Genomic DNA, 19,861 nt, shown 5'->3' with positions numbered 1-19,861 from the left:
ATGTTAATCTACAAGGCGTAGGTAGAAATTCAGATAGTGTAGGTCGAAGACAAAAAAGAGGGGAAAGCGGCTTAGTCAGAAGAAGAAGAAGAGGAATGCACAAACCCTAAAGCTGTGTGTAGGGACTTTGAATGTTGGGACTATGAAAGGGATAGCTCGGGAGTTAGTTGACATGATGATTAGGATAAAGCTTGATATATTGTGCATCCAAGAGAGCAAGTGGGAAGGCAGTAAGGCTAGAAGTTTAGGTGTAGGGTTTAAATTATTTTATCATGGAGTAGATGGCAAAAGAAATGGAGTAGGGGTTATTTTAAAAGAGCTTGCTAAGAATGTCTTGGAGGTGAAAAGAGTGTCAGATCAAGTGATTAGGCTGAAATTTGAAATTGAGGGTATTGTGTATAATGTGATTAGCAGCTGTGCCCCACAGGTAGGATGTGACCTCGAGTTGAAAAAGAAATTCTGGAAGGAACGAGATGAAGTAGTCCTGAACATCCCAGAGAGAGAGAGTTGTGATTGGTGCAGATTTCAATGGAAACAGGTGGCGAAGGAAACAGAGGCGATGAAGAAGTGATGGGTAAGTACGGCATTCAGCAAAGGAACTTTGAGGGGCAGATAGTGATGGACTTCGCAAAAAGGATGGAATTGGCAGTAGTGAACACTTTTTTCCAGAAGAGAGTGGCACATACAGTGACCAACAAGAGCAGAGGGAGAAGCACGCAAGTGGATTATATTTTGTGCAGACGGTGTAATCTGAAGGAGGTTACCAACTGTAAAGTTTTGGTGGGGGAGATTGTAGCTCGACAGCATTGGATGGTGGTGTGTAGGCTGACTCTGGTAGTAGGTAAAAAGACTAAGAAGACAAAGGTAGCGCAAAGAATCATGTGGTGGAAGTTGACAAAGGAAGAATGTTGTGTGGCCTTCTGGAAAGAGGTGAGACAGGCTCTTTATGGACAGGAAGTGTTCCCAGAACACTGGAATACTACTGCCAAGGTTTTCAGAGAGGCAGTCAGGAGAGTACTTGTGGTGTCTTCTGGTAGGAAAGGGGAGAAAGAGACTTGGTGGTGGAACCCCAAAATACAAGAAGTCATCCAAGGTAAGAGATTAGCGAAGAAGAAGTGGGACACGGAGAGGAGTGATGAGGGACGTAAGGAATGCATTGAGATGGTTCGTAGGGAAAAGGTAGAGGTGGCAAAGGCTAAACAAGAGGCATATGATGACATGTACTCCAGGTTGGATACAAAAGAAGGAGAAAAAGACCTCTACAGCTTGGCCAGACAGAGGGATAGAGATGGGAAGGATGTGCAGCAAGTAAAGGTGATTAAGGATAACGATGGAAATATGTTGACTGGTGCCAGTAGTGTGCTAAGTAGATGAAAAGAGTACTTTTAAAAGTTAATGAATGAAGAAAATGGGAGAGGAGGTTGAGTAGAAGAGGTAAACGTAAATGACCGGGTAGTGGCTTTGATTAGTAAGGGAGAAGTTGGAAAGGGACTGAACAGAATGAAAAATGGAAAGACAGTTGGTCCCAATGATATACCAGTGGAGGTATAGAAGCAATTTGGTGAGGTTGCTGCGGAGTTTTTGACCAACTTATTCAAAAGAATACTAGCGGGAGAGAAGATGCCAGTTGTGTTGTGTTAGTCTCCATTTTTAAGAACAAAGGTGATGTTCAGAACTGTGGAAACTACAGATAAATAAAGATGAAGAGCCACACAATGAAGTTATGGGAAAGAGTAGTGGAGGCTAGACTCAGGACAGAAGTAAGTATCTGCGAGCAACAGTATGGTTTCATGCCTAGAAAGAGTACCACAGATGCACTATTTGCCTTGAGGATGCTCGTGGAAAAGTACAGAGAAGGTCAGAAGGAGCTACATTGTATATTTGTAGACCGAGAGAAAGCTTATGACAGCGTAGCAAGAGAGGAACTGTGGTACTGCATGCGTAAGTCTGGTGTGGTGGAGAAATCTGTTAAAATAGTACTGGACATGTATGAGGGCAGCAGAACATCGGTGAAATGTGCCATTGGTGTGTCAGAAGAATTTCAGGTGGAGGTGGGACTGCATCAGGGTTTCGCGCTGAGCCCTTTCCTGTTTGCGGTAGTAATGGATGGGCTGACAGATGAGGTTAGACTGGATATGGTGAGACTATGATGTTCACCGATGAGATTGTGATCTGCAGTGAAAGCAGGGAACAGGCGGGGAACATTTAGAAAGATGGAGTTACGCAATGGAAAGGAGAGGAATGAAGATTAGCTGAAGTAAAACAGAATATATGTGCGTGAATGAGACGGGTTTAGGAGGAAGAGTGAAGCTCCAGGGAGAAGAGATAGCGAAGGTGGATGACTTCAAATACTTGGGGTCAACAATACAGAGCAATGGAGAGTGTGGTAAAGAAGTGAAGAAATGGGTCCAAGCAGGGTGGAACAGTTAGCGGAAGGTGTCTGGTGTTCTATGTGACAGAAGAGTATCCGCCAGGAAAATTTGTACGGATTAGAGACGGTGGCACTGAAGAAACAACAGGAAGCTGAACTGGAGGTGGCAGAAATGAAGATGTTGAGGTTCTCGCTCGGAGTGACCAGGTTGGATAGGATTAGAAATGAGCTCATTCGAGGGACGGCCAAAGTTGGATTTTTTGGAGACAAGGTTAGAGAGAGCAGACTTTAATGGTTTGGAGATGTTCAGAGGCGAGAGAGTGAGTATGTTGGTAGAAGGGTGCTGAGGATGAAGCTGCCAGGCAAAAGAGTGAGAGGAAGACCAAAGAAAAGGTTGATGGATGTTGTGAGGGAGGACATGAGGACAGTGGGTGTTAGAGAGGAGGATGCACAAGATAGGCTTAGATGTGTGCCGAACCCTAACGGGACAAGCTGAAAGAAGAAGAGTTTGAATGCTTATTTTATAAATGGAATAATAGCTGACTATTATTCCATTTATAAAACCATATATACATATATAACCAGTCGTCCACTATGCTGCCTCATGTTTGTCATTTGATATATTTAGTAGTTAGAGAATGTGAAATAAAAAGCAACCTATGCAAAAGCAATTCAAAAGTTGAAAATGAGCAAACTTCCATGCAGTATGCATTGTAAGGAATAAATATATATAGCACAGCAAAGACATTTGTCGTCTCACATAATCTCGAAAAGCATGGTGAATCACAGTTTATGGAGGCCACTGCGCTCGTAGGAACCTCAAGTGTGAGAGAGATAATCTGAAAAGAAAAATCCAAAAATCACAATGTATGATTTTTTTTTTAACGATTTATTCGTGTTATCCAGCTGCAAATAAGTATTTGAACACCTGTACATCAGCTAGAATTCTGACGCTCAAAGACCTGTTCGTCCGCTTTTAAAAGTCTGCCTCCACTCCATGTATTATCAAGAATCAGATGCATCTGTGCGAGGTCGTTAGCTGCATCAAGACACCTGTCCACCCCATACAATCAATAAGACTCGAACTTGTAACATGGCCAAGACCAAAGAGCTGTCCACAGACACCAAAGAACATTGTACAACTCCACATGGCTGGAAAGGGCTACGGAGAACTTGCCAAGAATCTTGGTGAAAACAGGTCCATGGAGCAATCATTAGAAAATGGTAGAGGCTAAACATGACGGTCAATCTCAATCGGAGTGCAGCCCCATGTAAGATATCACCTCATGAGGTCTCAATGATACTTAGAAAGGTGAGGAATCAGCCCAGGACTACACGACAGGACTTGGTCAATGATCTGAAAAAAGCTTGCACCACCGTTTCCAAGGCGACTGTTAGTAATACACAAAGACGTCATGGTTTGAAATCATGCGTGGCACAGAAGGTTCCACTGCTTAAACCAGCACATGCCAAGGCCTGTCTTCAGTTTGCCAATGAGCATTTGGATGATACAGACGAGTCATGGGAGAATGTTTTGTGGTCAGATGAGACTAAAATTTAACTTTTTGGTCATAATACCACTAACTGTGTTTGGAGGAAGACGAATGATGAGATCTATCCCAAGAACACCATCCTTACTGTGATGCATGGGGTAGGTAGCATCATGCTTTGGGGGTGTTTTTCTGCACATGGGACAGGACGACTGCACTGTATTAAGGAGAGGATGACCGCGGCCACGTATTGTGTGATTTTGGGGAACAACCTCTTTCCCTCATTGAAGATGGCTGGGTCATTCAACATGACAATGACCCGAAGCACACAGCCAGAAAAACTAAGGAATTGCTCTGTAAGAAGCATATCAAGGTTCCGGCGTGGCCTAGCCAGTCTCCAGACCTAAACCCAATAGAAAATCTCTGGAGGGTGTTTAAACTCCGTGTTTCTCAGCGACAGCCCAGAAACTTGTCTGATCGAGAGAAGATCTGTGTGGAGGAGTGGGCCAAAATCCCTTCTGCAGTGTGTGCAAACTGGTGAACAACTACAGGAAATGTTTGACCCAAACCAAGCCTACTGTACCAAATATTAACATTGGTTTTCTCAGGTGTACTTATTGCGTCTGTATCATACAAATAAATCGTTAAAAAAAAAATCATACTTTGTAACATCTGGATTTTTATTTTTAGATTATCTCTCTCACAGTGGACATGTACCTACGATGAAAATTTCAGACCCCTCCATGATTTCTAAGTGGGAGAACTTGCAATATGGCAGGGTGTTCAAATACTTATTTTCTTCACTGTATGTCTCACTCTTGGTGTCAGATCAGTGTTTCCAGACTGTTTCAAAGGCATGATATTTTTATTCTTCTTTGTCTCTCTCTATGTAACCCACAAAAACAGAAAGCCAACGTTGTTAAATCTGACATCTTGAGGTTTCCGAGCTACATAAGTCCGCTTACTGGTACTCGTTGCATGTCAGGAATTATGGAGTAGAGCAGTGAAGTGATGCTGTTGGCTGCATTCAAGGGTTCACTATTACTATATTGACAAGGTTTTCAATCTAAATGGAAATTTAGCTCTTTGAAGTAGTGTTTTAAGATGAGAAACGGACGGGGTTTTTTTCAAAATCTTTTTTAATCTTCTGCAGTAGATGTTGACTCACCCTCTCCCAGCCTGAATGCAATGTTGTGTCTGATGGATTATTATTATTAAAACTATTGTCAACGATGGAGTGCAGCCCATACCACGCCAAGATCTTCCCATCCTCCCCTTGCCTGATACCACCGTCCACTAAGAAGCGAAAGGCCCCCCTCCTCCACCCATGCAGACTATCTGTAAATTTGAATGATATTTAGCGTGTCTTTTACAGAATAACTCAAACCCCTTTGGAGATCAGGCATTTTTCATCCCTGTAAATACAAGGAACAGAAAGTTGGTCAAAGACAGATGGCACAAAAAAAGTAGAACTTCCAACTTAGTGAGGATAAAATGTGAGTCTATCGAACTATTGCCTCCAGCTATCTCTGCGAGACTAGCTCTATTTAATAGCAGGTCACTGGGTAACAAATCAATGGTGATTAATAATATCATTACAACCTGTGAGTGTAGGTAAACAGAATGCAAGTGGAGAAAAACTAAACTCCAAATTGACTATGGCCACTACAGACAGTGTCTTTGTAATTTTAATCAAGAGTTGGTCAGAGCTAGACAGCAACACTTTTCTGAAACAATCAGTATGAACCTCAACAATACCCGTGCTCTGTTTGCTGTGGTTGACAAGCTCACAGCCCCCCCCCCCCCCGAATCACATAGATCCAGAACTCGTAACATTTGACAAATGCAATGAGTTTGCCTGTTATTTTAGTGAAAAAATACAATCTATCAGGTGAAATGTCAGCACAAATCAGCAAAAAGATACAATTATTTTACATCTGAAGCCACCTCGGGGAAACTATTAACTTGTTAGAATTTGATGCAGTTGACCAAAAAACTATTGAGAAAACTGTTCAACATCAACGAGCTGTCTCGACTCAATACGATCTGACTTTTTCAAAACTATTGTGAAGTCAGTGCTACCTGATTTGCAGCAATTGCTCACTTCAGTCTGGCGAGTTTCTCAAATCTCTTTAAGGAGGTGCTGTTAAGCCTCTTATAAAAAAAAAACAGGGCACTGCACGATTCCATGTTAGCAAGCTATAGATCCGTATCAAATCATAGCCAAGATTCTTGAGAAAGTTGTTTTCAATCAACTCAGCAATTTCTTTTTGACACATTTCAATCAGATTTCCGAACTCATTACAGTACAGAATCTGCTCTTATCAAAGTGCTATCTGATATAAGGTTGAATATTGACTCAGGAAAGATGTCAATTTTGGTCTTGTTGGGTCTCAGTGCGGCTTTTGTTACGGTAGATCATAACTCACTGCTGAACAGGTTGGAAACATGGGTAGGACTAAATAGAACGGTCCTTAAATGGTTTAGGTCCTATCCGGAGGAAAGGAGCTATTTTATAATCATTGGAAGTGCTCAATCTCAACAAATGGCAATGACCTATGGGGTCCCTCAAGGGTCAGTTCTTGGTCTGCTCCTGTTCAGCCTGTATATGCTACCCTTGGGTCAAATTCTTTAAAACTTTAATTTTGACTATCATAGCTATGCAGATGACACAGTTATATTTAGCAGTGTTTCCAGATGACTATGGTTCAATTGAGGTATTGTGCCACTGTCTAAAGCAGATAACTGGATGAGTCAAAGTTTTCTTCAGTGAAATCACAACATAACTGAGACAATTGTTTCTGGCAATAAAGAAAAGGAAATTGCTGAGAGTAAACACCTAGACTCTCTATCTTTGAAAACCAAAGACTAAGTCTGAAGCCTTGGTGTTCTGATTGATTCTGACCTGACTTTCAGCAATCATATCAAATCAATCACAAAAACTGGCTTCTACCATCTGAAGAACATATTTGAGTGAAGGCTTGTATGTGTCAAGCAGACCAGGAAAAACTCATCCTTGCGTTTATCTCAAGTACACAGTACAGTAATGGTCTTCTGACTGGAATCCACAAAAAGAGTATTAAACTGCCGCAGCTCATTCAGAATGCTGCAGCTCGCGTTCTGACCAAAACAAAGCAGTCACAGCATATAACTCCAATCCTAAAGTCCTTGCACTGGTTTCCAGTCATCTTTAGAATAGATTTTACAGTTCTGCTACTGGCTATGAATCACTAAATGATGCAGGGCCTGAATACCTGAAAGGAATGCTTACAATACAAATACAAAACCAGTGGAGTTCTGACAACGACTGACTCGGGTCAAATAGTGGAGCACAGAGTCAACGGCAAACATGGTGAAGCAGTATTTAGCTATTATGCCGCATACAAATGGAATAGGTTGCCTGCAGAGGTGAGGTCAGCCCCAAGTGTGAATGTTTTTAAATCCAGGTTGAAAACTTACTTTTTTCTCATGCTTTTTAGAGTACATCCACTTTTTAATCATAGTACCTGCACTGTACGTGGTTTCAATTGTCTTTTTTGATATATATATTTTTTGTCATTGTAATTGTTTTTATCCGATTTTAAATATTTATCTCCTTGTTTTCAAATGCTTTTAATCATGGAAAGTACATTGTGTTACCTCGTGCATGAAATGCGATATACAAATAAATATAAATAATAAATTGATAATTGATATAAATAATAAATAATAATAAATTGTTTTGCTAAAGCTGAACAAAACCTCAAGATTTTTAAAGGAAGAATTCATTGTATATGCCAGTACTAGGAAAAAATATGTTACCCTCATTATTTTTGTGCTTTTGGAATAAGAATGAAAGATAATCAATTTAATGAGAGTGCAATGTCTAGCAAACCTATCAGTTGCAGACCTGTAGTGACAACGAAACGCCAGTACAAGTACCTGGTGCACCTGTTGAAACATCCCACACAGGTGAACAATCCAAATCGTTTCAGGCCAATGGTCCTCAACTTAAAAATGTAAGGAATTTATGGATTTAATCTTTGACCCATAATATCATTAGAGAATCTGAACAAATCACTGCATGTAAGCAGCAAGGCCAAAAACCAACATTGAATGCCTGTGACCTTCGATCCCTCAGGCAACACTACATCCAAAACTGAAATCACTGTGTAATCTGTAAAGGATATCATCACATGAGCTCAGGAACACTTCAGAAAACAAATGTCAGTAAATACAACGCATTGCTCCATCCATAAGGGCAACTTAAAGCTCTACTATGCGAAGCAAAAACCATTCATCAACAGCACCGAGAAACGCCACCGCCTTCTCTGGGCCCGAGCTCATGTAAGATGGACTGATGGTCTGTGAGCCAACAAGTGCAAATTTCAAATTGGTTTTGGAAATTGTGTCCTCTGGGCCAAAGTGGAAAAGAACCATCTGGGCTTCTACGTACGCTGTGTTTGTGCCAATGGTATGGGTAACTTACACATCTGTGAAGTTGCCATTTATGCTGAAAGGGACATAAAGGTTTTAGAGAAACACATGCTGCCATCCAAAAAAATGTCTCTTTCCTAATGCCCATGCTTATTTCAGCAAGACAATGTTAAGCCTCATTTTGGGCATGTTTCTACAGCCTGACTTCGTAGTAAAAGAGAACAGGTATTAGACTGACATGCCTGCAGTCATTGAAAATGTGAAGACACGACAATGCAGACCCTGGACTGGTAAACAGCTGAAGCTGTACATAAAAAAACCCAAAAGAATTCCACCAACAAAGCCGCAGTGAGTGTTAGAGAGGAAGCTGCAGATGATAGGCTTGGATGGAAAAAGCTGACACGGGACTGGGGTCGGTGGCCCCTTCGGACCATGGGTCCTTCTGTGGGGTGTTGTCCCTGCCTGGTCAGGGGTCAGGTCCACCTCTCACATTCGGGGGCAGGTACTGGCTGCTAGCTGGATGGGGGTGGGGGAAATTTCCAGTGTCTGTAGTGCTGAGCTCATTGTGGTGGTCATCTCTCCTGTTGGATGGGCCCCACCTACTAGAACCATGCTTCTTTATCACTCACTTCATACACACACACCATTCACAGTAAATGTTTTTTCACTCGTTATATCTGGCCACACACATATAGTCGGACCCGGAAGAGTGCGGGTGTCGGACCGGGTTTCATTATGTCAGTGGCTGGGACGATGGAGATGGGCCTCTGTGTATAAAACATTACACACTTCATTAAGCAGGTCAGTGATACACTAACAAAGTGAAAGATGTTCTCCTGCAATGTATCAAGCACTGATAATAATTAAATCAAACTCAGAGAAGATACTTCTCCCCCACTTGCCTTGAAACATACAGCCTTGTGTTTGTGGATATTGTTTACATTTAGTTGTACGTGTGGTCTTCCGCAAGCCTTAATCTATCGTAGACACTTCGTCAACTGTGTTTTAGGCTTTGGAAAATAAATTAACCGGGTCCCTTGTAACCTAGCAGGATATCTTACATCAGAATTGCACATTTCCCAAGCGCATCAAAGGACCATTTTCTTCGTAACATTAACTTTTCAAAGCACACGCTACTGACAAATAATATTGCTTCTGGGACACCATAGCGGCAGGGGCGTGTCAAGCCAGGGGTTAAGACAATGCGGCTATCTCATTGGCTATTATTGTACGAGTGATTGACAGGGCGGAAGGGTCCACTGGTTTGGGTGGGGTCATCGGCCCCCGTGGTTCAGGCAGATGAATTACAGGACATTTCTGACAGTTACTATGCATGGGAAAACGGTGTCAATGCACTTACATGTGATTGCAGACACACACCCGTGGGACTTATTCGCTGGGCGTGGGTCCACTCACTCCACTGCGGCAAATATCTAACAACCCTACCAATTTCTTGGCTATCCCTTAACTTAGACTCTGGGGCTATGATGTTTAGAATTTACTTAGCCACTCCCACCACACTTCAGTTGTACAGCCAGGTCCATGAACTGTATTGCATGCTTCCCCTCCTGTCACTGTCCTTTCCTTCCCTCATAGGGTGTAGCACGACGGCACCACACAACACTCAATTCTAATGTTCCATTGTATTAGGAATAGTATATAATGATTTGCTTACCTCATCTTGTTTACAGCTAGTTTTGTATTTTTGTTGTCTTTGATTCCTATATTATTTAGTTACCTTTTCACTTTCTCTCCTTTTTTTCTGTCGCGCTGTAACTTTGTTTTGTTTGAGAACTCTCAATAAATATTCATCAAAGAAACCAAAGTGACAGCTTAAAAACTTAACTTTGACCCAGTTCCAGCATCAGAGGGATATCTATCTTCCTTCCTCCTTGACCTAAGTATTAGGTCAGCTGTCATTAGGCAAATGGGCTCTCTCCAGCCAAGGGCGAGAGGCTGACCTGCGAGAAGCTAGGTAACATCGGTGAGCTGGCTCCATTTTATACAATTTTAATTAATGGCGGTGTGCTTAATGTGTTTTTTAGTCCATTAAATTAGCAATTGAATACGATTTTGGGATTGTGTTGTGTGGATGTTAATGGAAACAGCCTATGATGGCAATTTTTGCAACACACAAGGAATTTCTCTCCGGCAGTCTGTGCCCCGCTGGTACGACATTCATGTTGAATAGGGAGAAGAACAACAAACAAACAAGAACGAATTAATCAGGAACTATTCCTTTTTAGAGTCACAGTTGTTCAAAGATGCAGAGTCTTTAGAATTTAGAACAGTTAGAGTGCATCAACCCTTCACATTATGTTAAGCTTATACAGACACCCTTACGCATTCGCGGTTCACTGTTATAGACCAGTGCAATGACAATTGTATAAAGGGTGCATTAACCCTTCACATTATGTTAAGTTTATACACATTACACTTACCCATTCACGGTTCACTGTTATAGACCAGTGCAATGACAATTGTGCAAAGGGCGCAGTTAAAGTGATGACTTGATAGTCTACAGTATATATTATTTACACTCATACTGAGTGGACCAGCAGGATGTGAGGGTGGGTCTCAACAATGGCACAAGCCAGAAATTAGTAGGTTCACTGATCAAGAATTTAATGACTTAATTGCAAGAGGGAAAACATGAACACCTGCTAGTTTTGATTTGCATTGATCGGTAGCGCCTACCCGATAAAAGGAGCTGGAAAAGATGGTGGCTAGGATATGGAAGGTCTGAAAGGATCCTTCCTGCTCTGGTCCTAGTTCGGGTGGCGAGCAAGTCTTCAATATGGTGGGTAGGGTGGTGCCGACAATTCATTCAGCGGTTTTGATTGCCCGTTGCAGTCGGAGTTTGTCATTATTTGTGGCAGGCTTCAAACCAGACTGTGAAGGAGGTACACAGTATTGATTCGGTGACCGCTGTGTAGAACTGTCTCAGCAGCTCTTGTTATGGGCCATGGCTCTTCAGATGGTGCAAGAAGTACATTCTATCCTAGGTTTTTTTTTTTTGATAATGGAGTTGATGTGTTGCAAGTTTACCATTACCTTAATAGCCTAAGTGAAACTGTCAGATGTGTAGTTTGTCATTGCTGAATATTTACTAACTTTGTCCATTTTTTTTGTAAATAAAGCGGGCTGTAATTGGCTTATATTTGTCACATTCTTGCAAATTCACACCATTGGAAGAATCAAAAGACTTAAATATGGCGACCTTTGTATGAGTGTGGCTACATCACAATCACTGATACAACAATGAGCAAAGGAAGTGCAGAGCCCGACAGTTAATGGAAAAAGACAATGCTGTTCAAATGAAATGAGGAGTGTGAGTAACGTAACAGCATATGTACAGTTCTTCTAACGACACAAATAAATGCCAAACACGTGGAGTAAAATTGTTGACAAGATAATTTTTTTTTTCATGAATGAAAAAAACGGCAAAAGGGTAGGTACTTGTAAACACATGCCTGAGCCACACTGTTCAGATGCTTGTTTTTGTACTTCTAAAGGTATTTGTAACTATAATTCCCACAGGAAGTAATAAAAAATAATGTTCCAAAATGTAATAAGAAAAACATCAGTCCCTCGGTGAATTGAGAAGATAAACTATAAAGATGAGTCATATATACGCCTTCAAAATTCAACTGACAGCAGTGTAAAAAGACTTTAACCAACTATTCTCCATACCCCTTCTCCTGTTAAGGGTCACTTGTGAGCTGAAGACTATTCCATTTAACTTGAGGCAGACGACACTGGACTGGTTGCCAGTCTATTACAGGGGACAGTCAGACAAACAACTGGTCACTCACACTGAGTGAGAAAACCATATTGCTTAGCACAGATACCTGATACTGGCTGGCAACTAGTCCATGGTATATACCGCTTCTTGCCATTGGTTAGCTAGAATAGGCTCTAGCTCTTGGCCCTAATGCAGATAAGCCGCACAGAAAATTAACCATGTACAGATGTCAGGTAAGTGAACAGCAGTGAAACGTAACCACCAAACTAAACACTGCTAAAGACAAAAACCCGAAATTAATTTTGACAAGTGTCACTGGAGTCTTCTTGTTTTGAACATGAGCTCACAAGTGTATATTTACAGTGTAATGCCACGCATGACAGCGGTTTGATTTGAGCAAATTCCACACCACAGTGTCTGGGGTTTTCAATTTTTAGTTTTCCACAATACGGTTCCTTATATCTACTAGATTGTTTTCTTGATGCATTTTTGTTTTGTTCTGGATTTTTACAGTAAGTGGATGTGTTCTATACCTGCCAGCCCAACTCTCTAAAGCTGACGTAGAGCTCATGTCTTCTGCAGGCTGTCTTTTGATCACTGCCATTGTAGTCTGAAAGACAGAAGGAATAATTATTTACTCGTGTTTAATTAAAGATTTAACTAAATACATCATTTTGTCTCAAATATAGAAAGCACAAATACTGTTTGCATATTTCAAAATTTCAGGTACCCACATGAACGTACATCCCCCACTAATTTGCAGTTTTCACTTTTTGCGGGTGGTTCTGGTCCCAATTAACTATGAAAAACAAAGGATTACGGTAGTTCAAAAAAGAGAAAAACGAGAAAAGAAAATGGCATTTGAGGCTTTGCATCAATATGGTCACGTTTTTATGAATAAATCCCAATTAAAACCTGTGACAGGGTTAGGGTCAGTGATTTTCGAAGGGCAACTGTAATATCAGGACGCTTGGGTGTGGAGGGATTTGAAGGCGTACCTAGCACTCAAGCCCAAAAAGCTCATTACAGTGCTCACTGTGCCGCGCATTCGCAAAGATTGCAGCCTATTGCATTCATCAGCATTCAAATATTGCTCTGGCCTGAGTACAAGTAGTGACACTCCGCATAACCAAACTGGCTTAGAGGACTTCTCCTCCAGCATCCCTGTGGTTTATGCTTAATGATCTTGTGGCCGAGCAGCAGGGGAGGAGGAGAAGACTGCGCAGGTATTGCTTTCAGAGTCGGGTAGGTCATTGCTGGCTTGCGTCACCGTACTAAACTCAGGACGGCGACGCTGACTTTCCACTGACGCCTTCTCTTGCTGGCTTTCACTGACGTGCTTTATGTCTTGCTGCGCTCCATTGGAGACAATGGCAGGAAGAACATGGCACTTCGCTCAGTCCTGCCACAACATCCACAGAGAGCTGGTATGCAGAACGAAAAGGCGTGGGTGAGTAACCACGACCACAATATGCTCTCCCTCACGCCCTAATGTACTCGCTCACGGCAAGCCCACAAGTCATTTCAATGTTGGTTGACATTTTCCCCAAGTACACATTGCCATGTAGTGTGCAGAAAAGTAAGAAGTTGGAACTGTTTTCAGACAAATGTGAGTGCTTCTGTCACAAAGACATTGGTGTTTGTCACCAGGTCGTCACCCCCCAGACACTCTTCAACAGCGACCTTGTTTAAGCAGGTGCGGTTTTCATGGGACACAGCAAACCCGCATGTGCACATAAAAACATGTTTTCATTGAGTAGGATGCAACTGCTACACCATCTAAATGACAAATGTACAATCAATCAAATGCCATCTGTTATCAAAGATGCTAACCTATACATGTAACAAAAATCAATAGAGCTGTGCTTACGTTTTGGCTTTGACAAGACAGCAGAGGCATCATACTCATGGAGAGTGACAGTGTTACTGCATTTTAATGCCTCCAAATTGAATGTGTCAAAGTCAAAAACACGTTTTACACATACACTGTGCACGAGACTGAGATCATTAACTTTGAACACAGTGCCACATTCACCGCCACCAAAAGTAGCTATTTTTTTGCCTCTGTACTTTAGATGACTGCAAACGAATTGATTATACGCTATCAGACTATGGCATAATATGTATATTAGAGCAGGCCTGGCCAACACCCAGCTCTTTGCCCTGTTTCATGCGGCTTTTTTGTCCATGTCCATTATCCAATCTTCTTACCTTCACAATGGTCGTGGGAGTGCTGGAACCTATTGCCGCTAACATTGGGTGAAAGGGTCCGCCTTTCGCGCATGTCAAATTTTGTGTTTCTGTTTTTTACAGTACATGCCTCATTGTTGAAATGTTGTCGATCCAACTGTCCCGCAACATGGTTGAACATATCAAACATTAACAAGGCTATTGAAACACAATTGCACTCCTACTTTCAAGACTATGAGTATTTTAGCATTGCATTGGTTGAGTGTTATGAAATACAAAACAAGCTTCATCTGGGAATATTTACACGGTCTGTGTCAAAAGATTAAAGAATAACTCCTTGATATTCCATCCATCCATTTTTTTAGCAGGTTATCCTCACAAGGGTCATGGGAGTGTTGAAGCCTATCCCAGCTTCAACGGGCAGGAGGCGGGGTACACCCTGGACTGGTTGCCAGCCAATCGCAGAGCACATAGAGACAAACAGCCGCTCTCACAATCATACCAAGGGGCAATTTGGAGTGTCCAATTAATGTTGCATGTTTTTGGGATGTGGGAGGAAACCAGAGTACCCCCCAAAAAAAACTACAGGGAGGGGTGGGATTGAACCAGAGTACTCAGAATATGAGGCCAACACTTTCCAGCTACGCCACCATGCCACCCTCCTTGATATTGTACCATTAAAGGACAGAAGCCATGGCATCGCTGTAAAAAAAAAAAAAAGAAGATGGCTGCATTTGTAAAAGCAAATCTGAACATATAAAAAATAAGTGCAATCGTTACGGATGCAACGGCAGCCATAATTCGATCTGTGAACTGGCTTGTAGGGCTGTACAAAACTGACCAATATTTTCCAGAATTTTTGAATTTCCACAGCTTCGTCCAGATGGCACAACTCGCGTTTAAATCACTGAATTTAGAAAATGTCATGAAGCCCGTGACCCAAATTGTCAACTACATTCACACACATGCGCTTAACCACAGACAATTCAAAAACTTCATCGCTGCGATGCACCAAACCCATTCCCGGTGACTTGGACTGCACTGCACTGTGAGGTGGCTGTCAAAAGGCAAGGTACTTTGTTTCTTCTTTGAGCTTTTGGATGATGTAAAACCATTATGTCAGAAACTGTTCACAGTAAAGAAGGATTGGCACTATCCGGAGCTCTTAGACCTTAAAAGGACTATGGATCTGGCTTTTTTGGTAGAAATGATGTGGCACTTGGACAGACTGAACCTGACACTGTAGGTTAAGTAAAAAATACTGCCTGACCTGATGCAAAGTGTGTTTGTGTTTGCCAACAAACTAAAAGTGTTCAAGACGCAAATTCAAAATAATGATTTAACAAATTTTCCCGTTCTGCAAAAATTCAGTGGGCAAGTCACCAGCACCGTCCTGAATGAGCAAACACCCAGATATACAACAATGGTTGAAAACCTGTACGAAAGATTTCTGACCTATTTCTGTGATCTTAAACTTATAAGGCCACAGGTTACATTCTTCATTTACCCATTTTATACAGAGACGGGCTGTTTGAAAACCATGCTGGTCACAGAGGAGGATGCAGTTGGGTGGAGATTATCGACTTTGTGAAGAAGACTCACTGAAACCTGCTTTGAAAGAAGGCACCATTGAAATCTGGAAGTGTGCCAATGGCAAAGTACCCAAATATCAAACGGGCTGCGCTGACGATACTATCACTGTTTGAGTCAACATATGTCTGCAAGTCTCTGTTTTCTACCCGGAAACATGAAATCAAAGAATCGTTCTGTTCTGACAGACACACGTGAAGGAATTGTTTATAGTGGTAACAACTGACTATAAACCAGAGTTGAATTGGATTGTTGAGGACAAGGAATCCCAGAAGTCCCACTAAGCAACATGCAAGCTAAGAGAAAAAAAAATGCTTGTAAATGATCGTGTTTTCCCATCAAAGAGCCCACTTTTGTAATAATTAAAAAAACATATTTTACAGTGAAAGCAATTTATTTTTTCATACTTATAAAGTTTAAAACTCAGCTGCCTACAGAACAGCTGGCCACAATGGTTATTGTAGTTGTGGATTTGCTGAGAATAAGTATAAAAGTAGTTTAAAATTAATGTTTTTTTAATTATTATAACTGTGCACTTTGAGAAAGTGTGCACTTTGGTTGAGAAAGTCTGCACTTTGAGAGTGTTCATTTATAGAAAAAAACATTATATTTTTGTTTGTAGACATGAACTGAACATTGAACTGAGTTTGTTTGCGAGTGCACACAGTGTTCATTGTTGAAAATCACTGATCTGTGGTCTTAGTTCTTTGGTAGTCAGTTTTTGTCATTTTCATGGTTATGTGTGACAATTACAGTAAATATGGCAGAGCAGAGTTCTCTGTGTGTAAGAGAGGGAGGGGGAAGGGATTTGGGTAGTTCATGTGTCTCCATGTGTATGATTTGGCTCTTTGTAGTAACAGTAAAAACATGTGCCTCTTAGCCTCTGACTGGTTTTGTATTAGAGGCCTAGATACCTATCAAACCTGATGGTTCTAACTACAGCAATGCATTCTGGGAAATGTCTCTGATTGCCTAGCAGACAATACATTTAAATATCTTTTTTTAATCATGCAATGTGAATTATTTGTACACACAGAATACAAATCCCACAATGCTACTAAACAAGTGTGTCATATCACTATTTTTCCTCCCAAATATATTTCGAAACATGATATTGACATGAAATTTTCACCAGATGTCGGGAACAGCAGGTTGTGTGGAACAATGGGAATTGACAGGGAAAAAGTAATGAACACATGAAGAAAGGGAGGTGCAAAAAGGCATTGAAGGCCAAAACAACACCTAAAATTTATCAATATTCAAACACCAATCCAGCCCCTTGTGAGTGCAAATGAATATCAGCTGGTTCAGTACTAATTTATGGCCTACAAAAAGGTATGAGTCAAGACACATGGGCTAAAACAAAAGCGCTGTCTCAGGACCATTGCAAAGTAATTTTTGCTAACCATAACGATGGTATTGGTTACAGGGGCATATACTGTATAAGCTTCTGAAATTTTACAAGGGACCACGGTTGGGGGCAAATTACTTAACTGTGAAGCCAGTCCCACCACCATCAATTTGCCTCGATAAGGTGCTCCTCACAATATTTCTGACAAAGGAGTGATCAGAATTGACAGACAGGTTGTCCAAGAGCCAAGGACCACCTGTGGAGACCGTAAAAACATTTGAATTAGCAGGTACTGTTGTCACAAGGAAAACAGCAACACACTATTGGAATTTACTATTGGCTATTGCTACTGGCAATATGCATGCTCACCGTGCAAGTGCCCGCTGTTGATTTTTTTTTTTAAAGGATTTCAAGGCTTGTTGAAAGTTTGGTGAACAACATTTGGACAAGATACTTAAATACAAAGAGAATATATTATGTTTTGATGACAGCAAAATTGAACTATTTGGATTCCGTAATGACACCAAATCTATCCACCCACCCATCCATCCTTCCATCCATCCATCCATCCATCCTTTTTCTTAGCCACTTATCTTGACAAGGGTCACAGGAGTCAGCTGTCAACAGGCAGGAGCAAGGGTACACCCTAAACTGGTTGCCAGCTAATCGCAGAGCACATGGAGAAAGACAACAGTTGCACTCACAGTCACACCTAGGGGCAATCTAGTGACCAATTAAAACATGTTTTTGGGATGTGGGAGAAAACCGGAGTGCCTGGAGAAAATCAATGCAGGCACAAGGAGAACATACAAACGCCACACAGGCAGGGCCAGGATCGAAATGGCACTGCACATAACTCTAATATCACCATGCCAACATTGAAGTTTGGAAGTGGGAACATGATGGTGTGGGGCTGCTTTTCAGCAAATAGTATCAGTTAACTTCACATTATTGAAGGAAGGATAATTTTTTTTCAGCAAATTGCACTGGTAAACTTCCCATTATCAGAGGAAGGATTAATGGGTAAATGTACAGAGACATTCTTTTTAAAAATGTGCTGCCATCTACGAGGATGATGTGGAGGAAACGAGGGTGGTCATCTCATCAGAATAATGATCCAAAACATACTGTGAAGGAAATGCTCAATTAGTTTCAAAGAAGAAAAAAGCTGCTAGAATGGCCCAGCCATTCACCTGACTTGAATCGAATCTAAAATTTATGGAAAGAACAGAAACTCAAGGTCCATAAATGAAGCTCATGCAACCTTCCAGATTTGAAGACTGCTTGGGTGGAGGAATGGGCCAAAATCCCACCAGAGCGATGCATGCAACTAGTTTGGCCTTACAGGGGGTGTCTTGAGCCTGCCATTGCAAAGAAAGGTTTATGTAACAAAGTATTTTTTAAGGGGCAATCCAGAGTCTCCAATTCAGTAAAATATGAAATAAATACCACATGCTGTGTTAAATTATTTTTCCCTGTTTCATTTCACATTATTGCACACTGATTTTATTTGTTCCTTCTTTGTATGTACTGTATGTAGTTAGGTTGTTCACAACATTTAATGAAATTTTCATGTCAATACCTTCAGAAATATATAGTATAGTATTATATGATCATTTTCAAGACATTCAAAGAATTGAAAGTGGGATCTTCATAACCTTCGATTTATCATTACAATGAAACTGCATGGGATCGTTGTTATGTAAATTAGATTAACTCTAATGTAAAGTGGCAGAAGTGAAGAACAACTCGCTTATATATACAAGTAGATAAAATATTGACTTATTTTTATCTTGATATTTTAGCTGAGGCGGCCGACATGAGCTGTGGTCGTAAGGTGGCCAGTGCCTGTCATTGCGGCAACCCACGAACACGTTGGTAGATGCCGTCAAGTTGAAGAACAAAAACTATTTCTGGCCTGTGGGACTCCCGAGGCAGCTGATAGGTACAGGCTAGCCAAGCAGAATGCAGCATCAGGGGTTTATGAAGCAAAAAGTCAGGCATGGGATGTGCTCGTTGAGGCCATGGAGAAGAACCTCAAGACAGCTTTGAGGAAATTTTGGTCCAACATCCAACGTCTCAGGAAAGGGAAGCAATGCACTGTTTAGGATGTGGGAATGCTGACCTCAACTGGGGATGTTGTAAGCTGGTGGGGAGAATACTTTTAATGCCTCCCCAAGTGCACCAAAAACCTTCCCATGAGGAAGCAGAGTCTGGGTTCAGGCTCATCTATCTTTGGGGTTTGAACTCACCGAGGTGGTAAAAAGGGTGGATGAGATTCCCCTGGAGTTCGTAGAGACTGGATGTTGTGGGACTGTCCTGGTTGAGACGCCTCTACAACATTGCGTGTAAATCAGGAAGAGTGCCTCTGGATTGTTAGACTGGGGTGGTGGTTCCCCTTTTTAAGAAGGAGGACGGAGGGTGTATTCCAACTACAGGGGGATCACACTCCTCAGTCTCCCTGCCAAGGTCTATTCAGAGGTGCTGGAGGGAAGGGTCTCACATTCAGATCTCAGATTCAGGAGGAGCAATGTTGTTTTCATCCTGGTTGTGGAACAGTGGACAAGCTCAACATTCTCGGCAGGATTCTTGAGGGTGCCTGGGAGTTTGCCCAACCAGTCTACATGTGTTTTGTGGAGTTCAAGAAGTCATTCAATCGTGTCCCTCGGGGGATTCTATGGGGGGTTCTTCGGGTGTATGGGGTACCG

The 19,861-nt window shown here is 41.6% G+C and overlaps 1 protein-coding gene across 3 annotated transcripts in view; it reads right to left on the bottom strand.

Annotated features, from left to right (window-relative positions):
• Positions 1-19,861, bottom strand: part of bmp6 (bone morphogenetic protein 6) — a 122,983-nt gene that overhangs the window by 16,089 nt on the left and 87,033 nt on the right. Inside the window, exons 5-6 of one of the 3 annotated variants that reach the window (XM_061804802.1) lie at positions 17,299-17,409; positions 12,556-12,635 (exon numbers count right to left, since the gene is read on the bottom strand). In XM_061804802.1, the coding sequence (XP_061660786.1) occupies positions 12,556-12,635; positions 17,299-17,409 (191 nt within the window). Of the gene's footprint in view, positions 1-12,555; positions 12,636-17,296; positions 17,410-19,861 lie in introns of all 3 variants that reach the window. The other 2 variants (XM_061804805.1, XM_061804803.1) reach the window with 2 other exon arrangements.

Source organism: Syngnathoides biaculeatus, chromosome 19, assembly GCF_019802595.1.
Source record: "Syngnathoides biaculeatus isolate LvHL_M chromosome 19, ASM1980259v1, whole genome shotgun sequence".
NCBI classification, from domain to species: domain Eukaryota; kingdom Metazoa; phylum Chordata; class Actinopteri; order Syngnathiformes; family Syngnathidae; genus Syngnathoides; species Syngnathoides biaculeatus.
Note: the sequence above shows the minus strand (reverse complement) of the source record. Positions and strands in the feature narration are given on the sequence as shown.